The sequence below is a fragment of the Macrobrachium nipponense genome, chromosome 19, assembly GCF_015104395.2.
Source record: "Macrobrachium nipponense isolate FS-2020 chromosome 19, ASM1510439v2, whole genome shotgun sequence".
Lineage (NCBI taxonomy): Eukaryota > Metazoa > Arthropoda > Malacostraca > Decapoda > Palaemonidae > Macrobrachium > Macrobrachium nipponense.
Window position 1 is genome coordinate 65971538 of NC_061088.1, and position 15069 is coordinate 65986606.

Consider the following 15069-nt stretch of genomic DNA (forward strand, 5'->3'; position numbering starts at 1 on the left):
AAAATAGCATTCCCTTTACGACAGTGAGAAAAAGTGCTTGCAATAAATTGACTCATTAACTGTTGATAGCACTAAATAAAAGGTTTCATAGTAAATAATTCAAATAAAGTTTAGACATCTAAACTCCAGAGAAACTGATATAGAGATGAAGGGGCTTCAATCTCAATACCTCAGTGCTGATCCTCAGCGAGATCCAAAAGCAGGATGCAATACCAAGGATACTATCTCTAATAAAGCTGAAAACATTGACGTCTAAAAGGTTCCTGCTGATAAAAATTCCTCTAGAATGGACCCTCACCAATACACTGACAGCTGCTTCTGATACAACGCCACAATTGTTTTCCACTTGATTAAGAATAGATTCTATGATAACTTGAAAATCTCCTTACTATTGGGAGGGGACATTCTAGCATCTCCAAGTGGTTAAGAAGGAGATGCATAAGTTAGTGGAAGTGCATGAAATTGTGCAGAGTTGATTTCCTCTTAAAGGAAGAATAAAAGATGCATCTACCAAGATCGCTAGGAATCCTGAAAATCATTTGCTCTGTGGCGACAAGGGCTCTACAGGTGACACCATGAATCTGAATCGGACCAAACTTAAGGAAACACATCCACTGCTCAAGCCTGAGGACCATCAAAGGAGTAGTAATTGTCTGGGTGTTCCAGTTCATCTACATGCTAGAGTCTACACGAGTGCTCCTCAAATCCCACAGCAACTGCCGAACTTACGGATGTAAAGGTCATCTGTAGGTAGTTTGTTCTTCGGAATCCCCAATTGGCAAAACACTGTCCTTCCATAGAATGAATGATCAAACCAATATCATGTTGTTCATTTCAATCAAAGCAGCAAACTTCCCACATAGACTGTTTCTGACCAGGGATAAATCTGCTAGGCATCCCTGATGGTCTTTCCACTGCCCTGACATCTAGAAAGTTTTACGAGGTGTAGTGTTGAATATTCTGTGTTGTATGAAAGTGTAATGACACTCGTTAAAACTTTTTGTGTTGCATGATAAAGGGAAAAACCAAAACCTGGACATAGGCTAAGAATAAAATGGACAACTCTTGGTAACAGTCCCTCCTGCAGAACCTGGCGACACAAAGAGAGTTTTAACTAGTGTCATTACACTTTCAACTGGATTACAGGCAGTCCCAGGTTACGACGGGTTCGGGTTACGACGTTCCGAGGTTAAGGCGCTTCTCAATTATATTCATCAGACATTATTTTCAGGGTTACGACGCCTACAGCGCTCATCTGGCAGATGAAATATGACACCAAAAATGCAAAATAATCAATATTTGAAGGTTTTTTTTATGAAAAATGCAATAAGATTGCAGTTTACATAGTTTTCAATGCACCCAAAGCATTAAAAGTAAGGTTTTCTTTGGATATTTTACGATGTTCCGGCTTACAACGATTTTCCGCTTACGACGCGTCTCAAAAACGGAACCCCGTTGTAACCCGGGGACTGTCTGTACTTATAAATTTAATGAACGTTAGTTGTAAGTCATAATCACTTACACAGCGAGTACATTAATTGAGCCTGATTATGTAAATCCCGAGTGAAGCCTTGTTTCTTTATAAAGAAAGCCCTACCATTTGGGAAGCTTCCTTCAGGCCTAAAACTCTTCAAGAAGGAATTGCCTATTCATCTTTGACAGACAAGCCTGCACATTTTAAGTATCATCCCCACTTTACTAGATAAGAATGAGGATTTAGAGAATTAAAACTCATAATGTACAGAAACGGATTGGGATTAGGAATAGTACAGTGTTCCCCCCCTATTCACAAGGGATAGGTACCAGACACCGCCCCGCGAATAGCTAGAACCTGCGAAAAGTTGAAGCCCCTGTAAAAACTCTTAAAACTGCTTACTTTGTGAGGTAAAACTCAAGAAAAACCCACTAAAAATATGTTTACCTGTTTTTTTTTTAAATAGTTTCATCACAATAAGTGCATTTTATGATGAATTGATAAAAAAAAATTTTTGAGGATATTTCTCAATAGAAAAATACTGTGATTACTGTCGACAGAGTTGGCCAACCAGATTCAGTAGAAAATATTCTTGCTCCTAAAGTTGACACTATCAACTTATGGGCAATAAAATCCGCGACTATACGTATCGAGGCACTGTACACTAACCCAAAGTGCACCGAACAACCATACCTTCTTGTAAATACATCTTGAAAGAACTTCCGTGAGTCGTGACTGAGGATGTAGTGGTAAGAGGAATGCGTTACTGCATGTCTACCACAAGTCTGACCATTCTTTGGAAAGGCACTACAACCATGCTAAGAAACCAAAGAGTATGGAGACAGACACTTCATGTTATTCAGTCTCAAAATGTCCAAGATTGACTGCCTATCTCCAATTGCTTATGGAACTAGGAAAGAAAGGTAAAATCCCAGTGAATTACCACCTGGTCCATTCGTTCTCCCTATATAAAAACCACCTACTAAAGAGAAAGAGACTTCTGCTGAAGCCGAAGGAACATTTTTCTAAACTGACACAGAGAAGAGACAACGTACTAAGCAAAACATAACAATTCAAAAAGCCAGAGTGAGACTCCATTCAGCATGTCCAAAGCATTGTCATTCTCGAGTTCATCTCATCACAGGAAAGAGAAAGAAACCAACCAAATCTCTTATCGAATATGGTTTAAGTGCCAATACGCGCTTCTATTGCAAGAGGCAGTCTCCAGCACTCCACGCCTTAATTAGAAACAAGACAAGCCACAGCAGACCTTAAGGAAGCCATGTGCGACCGAGTACTGGAAAAGTTATGAAACACGTTTTAATTGAAGGAGAAAGCTTAGGTTCTCTTCTCCAAAAAATATTTAAAGGACACCAACATACTTGAAAGCATTCCCATTTGATACATCATTAGAAAGCTATGAAGCTAGAATAATATCTAAGGGTAGCCTGGAAAGAACCAGATACTATAAACATTGTAGATCGAAAAGAGAAACATTAATCAAGGCAGTAATAAGAGATTTGCCAATAGCCGAAGAAAAAGCATGCAAAGAATGAACAAGTGCATTTCGATGGAAGAAGAGGAATAGGCTAGCAGACGAGAATTTAGAATAAATAAAACATGAGAGACTGATTAAAATGTCGACTGAGTCAACGTATTATTTTGTGCTGCACAATAAACAGAATAAATAAAACTTGCTGCAGACACATTATTATATCAATAAAACTGTCTTTACCTATATTATTAATCCTATGCGTCTAACATCCTCAAACTAGGTGCTGATGACGGCAAAATGCGCATAAAGAACAAAGATTATTGTTTTGCAAAACAATCCTTAAGTGAACGCATTAAAAGCGATCCAAACCGTAAAAGGATGGAGTAGGTATATTCCCTGGTAGCTGACTTTCACAAGGCACACTATCATAGGGTAGTCCAAGGCTCGGGCACCAACACCTTACTTCTAACAAGGGAACGCAAAAAGAGCACACACTATGGAAGGATTTGGAATGTTCCCTGTCACGAACTCAGTTACACTTGTATTAGAACCTAAAACACAAAGGAAGTCTCAATACTATTACTACCAAAATGCCTAGCCTGAGTACAGATAGCTACAGAGGAAGGGACACTTGGTAGGATAGAACTGACAGGTTTAAGTCCTAACCTAATTAATTGCTTTTGCAATTTATCATCTTCCCTTCTTTCCTATACCTGACATATTCACACATTCTAGTTCCAAGATCACACTCTGTACCCCTGCAGCCAGTACAAACCGAATGTTGATCTACTTAAATTCTAACATCCATTCTTTACAGAAAATTTCAATCAAACCCTAATCATCCAGTTAATGACTATACCAAAAGAAAATCACCTTACCGTTAAGAATACTTCAAAGGTGTAAAATTAAGCAACTATCCTAGTTTACCACAATAGTGTTCTTTGAATAATAGTGACACAGGCCTGAAAGAGAAAATATTCTGCTCTTACATCTTTACTCATGTCACTACTTATCAAAACTTAAGATGGATCTTAATAAGTGATTAATATAACTTAAGTGACTGATGGAGATATTATATGCAACAGTGTTATTTACACATTACAATAATTAATTACAATATTTACAATAAGCAAATGTATACATTTAAAAATGAATTTATTTACTATTGACATTTATATGCAAGTGAAGGAGACTAACAAGCTAAGGCCAAGAACCAACATGTAACTAAATAATATAAGTGCAACAAACAAATTTCACTCAAAAAAATTCCCTTAAAATGAAATGTCTTCATGAAAAAACTCCCATATTTAATTACAGTACTACCAATATTAATATTTAAATATAGTAGTGCTTCAGGATACGAAATTAATCCGTTCCGAAGCGGCTTTCGTAACCTGATTTTTTCGTATCTCGAACCACATTTTACATGTAAATTGCCTAATTCGTTTCAAGCCCTACAAAAACACCACAGTAAATTTTATAATAAAGCTAAATTGACCAATAAACAATGAAATACAACAATTTGGACCATTCAATACCTAACATAAACTATACTATACCTGTAAATAAAGTATTAGTGTATACATGGTACAAGAAATACCGTACGTACATATGTAGTAAAATGTGGAACCTTACCTTTCGAGTGAGGCGATCTCCGAAAGTGGCGACAGAGGAGGTGGACAATGGCAGAAAACATGAACACTTAACTTTACGAAACACATTAAAAAATGGCAGAAAACATTAACACTAAACTTTACGAAACACATTAACAAATGGCAGAAAACTAACACTTAACTTTACAAAAAACTTAAAATTAAATTACTTTTTTTTTTCTTTTTTTGAGTTTTACTTTTTTTTTACTTTTCATATTTTACATTTTTTACAAAATTTCAATTTCTTCACCACTTTCAACTTTCGGTTTTTTTGTATCACTTGGATCTTCCTGTTTGCTTACTACTACTAAAGGCCTCTTTAAGAAATAACTATCCAAGGAAGATTGCTTCTGCCTGCTTTTCAAAATGTTCCTGAAACGACTCGGGTAAACGTCATCAAACTGCGCAAGCATACGACCTGTGTAAGCCTTTCGGGGTGTCTCTTTTCTACAAATTATTGCACTTTATGAAAAGCAGCTAGAGCATCCTTAATTTCTGCCGTTGTCATAGGGTCCTCCTCATCCTCCTCCTCGCTGCTGCATGGCCTCCAACTCCTTCAGGTTATCCGTCGTAAGCTCCTCTTGGTGCTCCTAGAAGGTCATGGATGTGATCCTCGTCGACGACCAGCCCCATGGACTGGACTTGCCGAGTGCAACAATCTCGTCAAGATCTGGTTGCGAAACAGTTTCAGGATTGTCTACTGTTTCTGAATCAGCATCAGCTTCGCCCACGTTGAATCCCTCGAAGTCTCGGGCGGATACAGCATCAGGCCAGAGTTTCCTCCACGAAGAATTCTAGGTTCACCTCGAAACCTCCTGCCAAGCTTGATCGATGAGTCGGATGCATATCACAATATCAAAATGTTCCTTCCAAAATTCACGTAAGGTGAGGTTTGTGGTATCGGTGATGTCGAAACATCTCTTGAAAAGATGTTTCGTATACAGCTTTTTGAAGTTCGATATCACTTGCTGGTCCATGGGCTGGAGGAGAGGGGTGGTGTTAGGCAGAAGATAAAGAACCTTGATGAAAGAATACTCTGCTAGGATATCTTCCTCGAGGCCAGGAGGGCGAGTAGGGGCATTGTCCAACAACAGCAGACATTTCAGAGGGAGGCGCTTCTCTTCCAAGAATTTCTTCAATGTTGGGCAGAAACACAGATTTACCCACTCGGTGAACAAAAGTCTCGTTACCCAGGCTTTCGCATTAGCCCTCCACATCACTGGAAGCTCCTCTTTTAGCATGTTGTGGGCCTTGAAGGCTCGAGAAGTCTCCGAATGATACATAAGTAGGGGCTTGACTTTACAATCCCCACTGGCGTTGGAACATAGTGCGAGCGTAAGCCTGTCTTTCATAGGCTTATGCCTGGGTAGTTTCTTCTCTTCCTCCGTGATGTACGTCCGACAAGGCATTTTTTTCCAAAAAAGGCCAGTCTCATCACAGTTGAAGACTTGCTGAGAACTGTAGCCTTCCTTGATCGTCATCTCATCAAACGTCTTGATAAAGGCTTCGGCCGCTTTCGTGTCCGAGCTGGCAGCCTCCCCATGCCGCAAAACTGAATGGATGCCAGTCCATTTACGGAATTTATCAAACCACCCATGAGAAGCCTTGAAGTCTGGGGTTGGCGTCGATGTCCCTTCTCCCGTCGCCTGGGCAATCAGATCACCGAAAATAGCGCTGGCGTTCTGGCAGATTGCCGTCTCAGTTATCGTATCGCCAGTGATTTCTTTGTCTTTTATCCATACAAGAAGCAGCCTCTCCATCTTATCATGCTCATGGCTCCTCTTGTTGGACAAAATAGTCACACCCTTGGAGGGTGTAGCTGCTTTGATGGCTTCTTTCTGTTTAAGGATGGTGCCTATCGTCAACAGATTTCAGCCATATTCCTTAGCAATCACACTCAGCCGCATGCCAGCTTCATACTTTTTAATGATCTCCATCTTTGTCTCCAAAGAAAGCATCCTCTTCTTTCCGTAAACTTCAGCAACATTCTTGGGACCCATGGCTATAATTAAGTTAATTAAGTTCACACACATCATGATAAAGTATACGTACAAATAGAAAGCGAAATCACTAACACGAATTTAAGTTAACTAACGAAATACGTACATGTGCATGAACGAATTCTGCGTGCGTACGATAACGCTGGTGCGACAAAGTGGCCGAATGACGCCTTTACGTAGAGGCATGATGGGATAGATGCTGACCAATAGGAGAGCAGGATCTTACAGCGGTGACTAGCATCAGGAACCAATGGGAGAGTGGGAGGATGGTGGCAGTCTACAGAGTTAGAGGCGCGCAAGTTTTAAAATTGTTCTTGGCGGTCTGGGCGAATCTCGGACTTTACAGTACACCCTTTCGTAACCTGAATTATTTGTGTATGCAGAAGCAAAAAATCTTCGTCTTTGCTTTCATAACTTGGATTTTTCGTAAGTAGGGACTTTCATATGTCGAGGTTCCACTGTACAGGTAGCTGAAGAAACTTCCAAAGTTAGTTAGTGAATGGCTGCTTTGGTAGCTAACCTTTGCTTACACCTTCACTCAAAACATTGGATACAAAAGAACAACAGTGCTCTTAATAAACAGTTTTGTACCTACATCTATGGATGAAACTGGGGCATTTAAAAGGTTTGATATCATATTGGACTGTGCAACAACCCTTGATGTCTCCTAGAGCATGAAAGACAATCTCCTTTTTGGTAAACTCCATTTCCTAGTCTAATAGGGAAAGTATGTTGGTCACTGGAGGCACTGATCCTGTTACTCCTGTAGCAGTTCATTTTTTGAAAATCCTTTGGAATCTGCAAAACAGGGTATACAGTACATTAAAGACTGGAATCAGTAAGTGAATAGTGCCAAAATTTCCAATAAGTCTGACAAACCCTGTACCCTTAGAGCAGCCCCAAAACCTTTAAGGTGTCTCAAGTCCTTTACCCTATGTAATCTGAAAATTCACTTCATTCAACTGAGTTACTCTACACGTACCTTGTTAGGTGTACTTTCAAAAAAGAAGTGCATATCACATCTAAGTACAGGAATGAAGATAGTGCGCGGATCGGGTAGTATAGTAGTAGAAGCGTGAGGGAGGAGGCGCCTTTACAACGGCTCTTTCCAGGAGAGGGATTTTGGAAAGGGATCCTCTAATTGGCAGAAGACCTGTGAACAGTGGCTTCCACTCGCCTTGTACTTTATACCCGACACCCTTTGGGTGTTTGCGTGAGGGTAGTAACCTCAGCACACCATGCTAGCTTTTTTCTCTGGTATATTTAGAATCTATTTATACTTAGAAAATTGAGCTACAGGAACTTTTCATCGGGCAACACAGGTCTTCCCCCAGAAAAAGATTTTTCCTTTGTCAAAATCCCTTTTTTAAGCAACAATCCCATGCACAGTGCAACTAAAATGCTTAAGATGTATTCAGGAATAGAAACCTTCGCATTAATAATAGAGTGAAGTAGTACACTGACTCTGTAAGTGTAGTTTTATTATATTGAACTGGGCAATTTGGCTACAATTTTGCACAGAAAATATTAATTTGTATATTTAAGTATACTACTACTATTATAAACAGATCTCTTATTTTCCAGCCTTTTCATGTACATTACGTACAAACTGAATGGGATTGTCAACTCTTGACAAATTACTTAACTCGTGTAGAGATGCCCTATGATATTTCCATTTTTTATTTTCATGGATTCTGCATAACTCACACTGTATGGGCTTGTAAATAAAATTACATACTTTATGGGTTTGTAAGTTAAATTAAGTCAGAAAACTACAAATTTTATATATACTTACTATACAGAAGAATATTTGTATTTGTAAAGGATCATTTTTTACCATTCGACAAGTTTCTTAATAACCTGTGTACGTATATCACAAAATGCATAAAGTCATATTTAATAGTATTGTTACTTTTGGCCATTTGACAGATTTCTTAAAACAGCAATATATATTAGAAAACTATATCCTTTTAGTTCCCTTTTTTAACAAATCAGCAATATATATTAGAAAATCTATATCCTTTTAGTTTCCTTTTTAACATAGTTTTGATTTAACAGTGATAATGTTTGCAGTCCCATTTATACCAGGAATGTGTAAGCTATGAATATTTCTCATATTTCTTTTTTATTTAGCATGACTGCACTTTTTGACAAACCATAAGTTATTTCAAAATCAGTTTCTTCATGACTGATTTAGTTCTGTAAATTAGCATGACTGTAGTTTTGTAGATGGAAATCTCACTTTTAGTTTACAAACTGTTTACCAGAATCAAGAAAGTTGCATTTAACAATCTTGTTCATCCAAGATACTTTCTATGTTTTAACACTCAATTGTTTATTTCAGGCATCAAAGGCATCAAAATTAGCAGATGTTCATTCCACTGCAAGTAGGAGCAATAGTGAATTAGTACTCAATCCAGCAACATTGCAGAGTCCAGGTGACTGAGAGCAACTGAGCACCCCTAGGGCAAAGGAAATTCTATTTACTTTGCCATGATTGAATTTCCATTTTGTGTGAGATGAGAATGCGACTAAGAAGTGTCGGTTTGTTGTCTTTGTATATGGCAGATATGCCCAGTTTTTTGGTTTGAATACCACATAATCAGAAAATAGTACAATGAATAACCACAAGTTCAGTGAAAGCAGATGACTGTCAGATTAAAAAGAGGCATACTGAAACACAAGGGACGCAAAAAAAAAATGGGTGATTTGAAGAGTGAAATTTTCGATAGACAAACTTTTTATCTGTCTATGAAAGGAAATATAATGGACAATTGAAACATGTATGAAAAGAATTAATGGGTTCAAAAAGAGAAAATACAAAATGTTGCTGTCAGAGAGCAGTATGCATATAGCCTAAGCAACAAGGTCACTGTGATTTCACTTCTTCATCAGTTTATCTCCTCTCCCCTTTTCCTCCCCCACCCCCAGAAATAAAGATACTTACTAAATGAAGTAGTTAGTAAGGAACCCCATGGAATCTGTGATGATGGAGGAGTGTATGTATTGCTTCTTTAGGCCTAATTATCAGAGGCTGAACTAGAAATTGTCTGGGTTGAGTTTACATCAAAGCTAACTCAATTTTCTATAAATCTTCGTTCAAGAAGTTTAAGACCAGGTTATGAAACTCAGACAAACCTCGTTTAAAACTTTTTTCTAGTTGAATGTAGTAAATATTTTGATATTGAGGCTAAGTTTAGATTAATTAGTTCAATTTTCTATTATATTCGTAATTTATAGATAAAAGTATAAATATTTATGGTATATATAAAATACTGACATTGTGTGTGTTCACTTATTAAACTGCACGTGGAATACACAAGATGAACAAAGGGAAAATAACAATTTACTTTTGAGTTTACATCAATTCAAAAGATATAATTTACTCACATGTTTACAACTTCAAGTTCATATCAGTGTTGAGCTATTGGGTGTAAATAATTTTTTCCTGGGTTTAAATAAATTTTTTTCCTTATGTATCATTTTTCTTAATCTTTACTGAGATGCATTATAAACAAAAGTATTGTGCCTTTTAATGGCAAAGGAATGAGATTGTTTAGAACTATTTGTTCTTTGTGTACATCAAACCTACTACATATTTATTTACTTAAAAGACTTTTTTTTCCATTAAGGATGAGTCATTTTTACAATTGTAGTCAGTGAAGGATAGTGTTATCTATTAAAGTGCATTGTTTTTTTAATTTGTTAGTTGTTACTTACGTTTTATGAATGTTACTTTAGTCACATGCAGAGATCATACGCCTGGTTAAGTATGATTAAGGTTGTGTATTGTATAACCAGACAGACAGGCAAACAGACAGACAAACAAAATATAGTATGAACAATACATGTACATAATACAAAAAAAATATAATAGAAGTGGTTTTGTGACAGCATTCCAGTGAAAGTCAATAGGAATACTACAGTTACTAAATATCAAATGACTTACATAAAACGTTTCTGGTGTCAAAACAATGTTGAATGGGCAACAAAATCTGTAGTTGGTATAATAGCAAGGCTTCCAGTCTCTCATATTTACAGTATTCATGTTGTAGTAGTTATTGTACAAAATAAATATTTTGACAAGACGTTTTCCAGTGCTTGGATGCAAACTAACAGAAATAACAATCACAAAAGAATGCCCTTGTCGAATATATTCATATCTTTTAACGAAATTAAATCTCACACTCGAGACAAGCTGGACAGATAAAACCAAGCGTACAACTAAAAGTTATTATGTTGGCCATGCTTCATGCGGAAGAAAAATAGACAACTGTACTGTTTACATGCAGTTAATATATCCAGCCTTGATACAGAGTGATTTTATGACCATTAATATCTGAAGGTACACGTACATACATATTAACAAAATTTTTGCATAGATAATGTGTAGTGTATATGTAAATACAAGGTACACAATACTGTATGTATGTAATATTTAACAATTCCACTTATCCTTATGTGCTTATGTATTTTACCATGAAATAAAATCGTTTTTTTATTAACTTACAAACACTTATCGTAAGTAATTTATTTACACTGAACTTACTTCCAATTCTTTCACTGTTTCACGAACAAATATTTGAAGAAGGAAGATTATAAAGATTATAAACATGGAAGATCACATATAAAGATTACAAATGTGCACCAAGGCAAACAAACAAATGGCATTCACTGTGCTTATAAGCATACATGCACGTGTTATTTTATGTTCATACATTAATTTTGACAAGTAAATGCATATGTAAATCTTGTATATGCACATGGATATCAAGTTTACCAACTATTAAGACGACAAAATGTATATGCTTAGTATACGTGTCCATTTAGTCTATTTCTGTATGCTTGTCTGTCAATAAAACAAGTGTTGTTTTAAAATATAGACAAGATTTTATTCCAAGTGTTTTAATTAGTATTATTGTTTATTTGATGAATTCTTTATACAATAATTTTTGTAAGCTTCAAACTTCAGGTACTGTATCAATATAAGCTTTGAAATTTGAATCCGACTACAGCACTGAAACCAAAGCTGTTAATTGAAAAAACCTGGACAACTGTGCAAGTCTGCATTCTGAAAGGAACACAGAGGCATTGTGTAACCATTTCGCATGACTGATGACATTGTAATCTCCAAATTCCTATGATGTTATGTGGACCAACAGTCTTAAAAAACAAAACCTGGTACATCATGTCATTTTCTCGCTAACACACAATACTAATTCAAAGGTCACACAAATACTTTACGTACATGTATTTTGTGCACAACAGCTATTACAAATACATACAACCTTACATACTTATATATGAAACATACATTCATAATCATAATTTGCCATTTGTTAAGGATTTCCTTCATAAACATGTAAGAAAACTTAGGCAATGCCTACTCAAAATAAAAATTTTATATATACTATATATATATGTATATATATAATATTATATATAAAATATAATGAAAAAAGTTATATACAGTTATGGTGTGTGTAAATAGAAGATTAATCCATATTAGCCCCTTATGATTTATACCATTGTGCATGATGGCCTCCTTTTACCATGTCTTGGGTGTGCAAAATTTGTGCATACTTTTTGTCAGGCATTTTGCATAGGTCTAATGTACATTTACTGTATTACCCGTCTGGCATAAACATAAAAACAGTGAAAGTAAAAGAACAATTGTAACGGCAGTAGGTTGGTTGGTGATGCGTGTGCACAGATGTTGCACCAAGAAAGACTAACAATTGATGAATAGTCTGTTTCCCAGGAACGAATTCATGTGATTCAATTGAGATGGAGTTTGACAGTTTAAGCAAGCTGAAATAATCTTGTTTAATTGTAAGGTAGAAGGATCAGTTTAAAATATGATTTAATTTATGTTTGAGTCCAGTATGTAAATACTGCTTATGTGACCAAAATTATCTTTAGCTGTATTAAAAGTACATGTATATGAAATAAGTACTATTCCAAATAATATTTTGCCATGCTCTCTGTGTAACTCTGCAAGGACTGAAAAATCAAAATGAAATCCTCGCAATTTTTCATTAGCTGATTTTCACAAAATTTTGCTGGAATTGTACTCTCACGTGAAAGGAAATGGTTAATATATTAAGCATGCATGGAATAAAGAAAATTTTTACAGCAGACAATACGTACTTCCAACAACATATTTACGATTCTTTTCACTTTTTATTATTTTTATATCCAAAGCTGTTTATTCATTTTTGTATTTTGAATCAATTGCTGTTTTATCAAGTACCGTACTATTTTTGCACATTTATGTTTGTTCAATATTTTTTTAACATCTGCCTTTTTAAGGATTCCCCCTTTGTTCAGCAGATGACTTTAACTGAATTCTCTCAGTTCAGTTAGCATCTCTCTCTGCATCACATGATTTACGTGTAAGGTGTGAGCTCATTTATCAGTATTATGCCGTTTATGCCAGACAGTTTACAAATACTCTACCTTTCATCATTTATTGCTGGCAGTTTTTGTGCCAATTTAACATTAAAGAAGTATAACATATATAGTATAACAATTTCAATTACAGTTCATTTTACAAAATTATTTTTTTAATTGGATTTTACTTTACAGTGTACTGAGACCTGCTGTATTTTTGGCCTTCAAATCAGTAAGTTTTTGGGAGAAATGTTTTTCAAATGAGTAGAATGAATATTATTTTGATTCTTTTATAACTATAAAATGAGACCGTTGTCATACATTAATTTTTGATGAAATGTAATTAACAAACGATAAAAAATGGTTACACCAGTCTTTCTCATTTTTAATTAGTTACTGTCAATATCATCTTTGTTTTTCACTGTTGAAGAGGGTGAGTTTGCTTATATTAATATTGCACCCCCAGGGGTTATTCACAGTTCTGACATCAATTTTTATAAAAAATTGTAAAAGTGAAATATTAACCATTATTTTTATTATCTACTTTTAGTGGGAATAATGCTATACTTCCTGAAAATCCTGCAGCCTACACACACAACAATGTATATTCTTGGTAACTGTCTGCTGTGGACCTTAGCCACAATAAAGATGCTGATTTTAACTATAGGTACTGTGAACAAACATAAAACTAGAAAACAAAATTTTGAGTCAACATTAAAATTTACATTGCTATCGAGTTTAGCAATTATAATGGATAAGGTGTGGATGTACATTTCTTGACTTTAGGCAAGTTTAGTCCTATATAGTATACATGTTTACATTCCTGAGCCATGGAGTTTCATTTAGAAACCATGAAATATTTCTTAAGTTTTCTTTTAATTTTTGTATTTCAATGAAAGAAGCTGGTTGTAACCTTTCACAATCGAGATGTTTGTTTCATCTAATTTACCTCCATCCTTCACAACTGGATTTGCTGAAAACTAACTAAAGGCCACAAAATCCTCAAACAATTCTGTGAATTATTAGGCATATAATATATTGTACACAATATTTGAATATGAAAATAAAGAATCCCATTGGAGATCAGTTTCATTTAATTCACTTTTGTTAAATAAATTACGACACAATGCAAAATGTTAAGGATAAACAAGGGACTGACTAAATTCTATGGTGGTACATACAAGGAAATAGCTAAGCTGTGAAAGTCACCCAGGCACTCGGCACTTCAGCCAAAAAAAAACATGACCATTAGAGCAGATTATTCAAAGGGAACTGTTTTTAAATAAAATTTTCCTTTGGCATGGTTAAACATGAAATGAGTCTTCTACACTGTCCTATATCTTGTACACTTCTTCCTTGATTAAGGAGCAAACCCTGTCTGAGACAGATTTGATACATTAAGTACTACTTCAGTGTTGCCCCCAGCACCCTTGACATCGAAACAGCAAATACTAAAAGAATATGCATGCAGATGTCACTCACTACAGATTGAAAGGAAATAAAAAATGGACACTATAATAATATTTATTTTTCAAATACCTAACCCCCTTTTATGATAGTAGTATTCTCCCCATCATGCAGGAGGACAACAGTGTGAAAACTAAAAAACTAATAGGATCATTCAGTTTGAACATCTACTGACCCATTACTTTTGAGTAAACTGCTAGTTTGATCTATCATTTTCAGTATTTTCTGTCCACGAGTAGTGAGGTTGATGCATATTGAAGAGGTATCCAAACAATAAACTGTATTATAAATATATAAATATATCTTTGAAATTAATCTTACCTCTCTATTATCTTGGCTGATTCCCACATCGAAAACAGTGGTGGGTAAGTATTTGAATATCCAAGAATTAATCTCCAAAGAGAACAAAATCAATTCTGTCTGGAATGAGATGCACATACCTTATAATTAGACTCAATCCACTGGTACTGCTGCCAGCTGAGGACCACTTCATTAGGTCACAAGGACCTCTGAAAATTGTTAAAGGTTCCTGGCAAGGGAAACCACTCTGTTTGATGACAGTGGGACAAAGATCCTGTATCTAGGCCT

At 35.7% G+C, this 15069-nt stretch overlaps 1 protein-coding gene across 1 annotated transcript; it reads right to left on the minus strand.

Moving 5' to 3' along the window:
* Positions 1-6: 6 nt before the first annotated feature.
* LOC135217864 (tigger transposable element-derived protein 1-like) lies at positions 7-8234 on the minus strand. Its single transcript, XM_064253888.1, has 2 exons — positions 7604-8234; positions 7-7419 (listed from the first exon to the last, which is right to left on the minus strand). Exon 2 carries the CDS (start codon positions 6379-6381, stop codon positions 5422-5424), a length of 960 nt encoding a protein of 319 aa, XP_064109958.1. The 5' UTR covers positions 6382-7419; positions 7604-8234; the 3' UTR covers positions 7-5421.
* Between the last annotated feature and the right edge of the window lie 6835 nt (positions 8235-15069).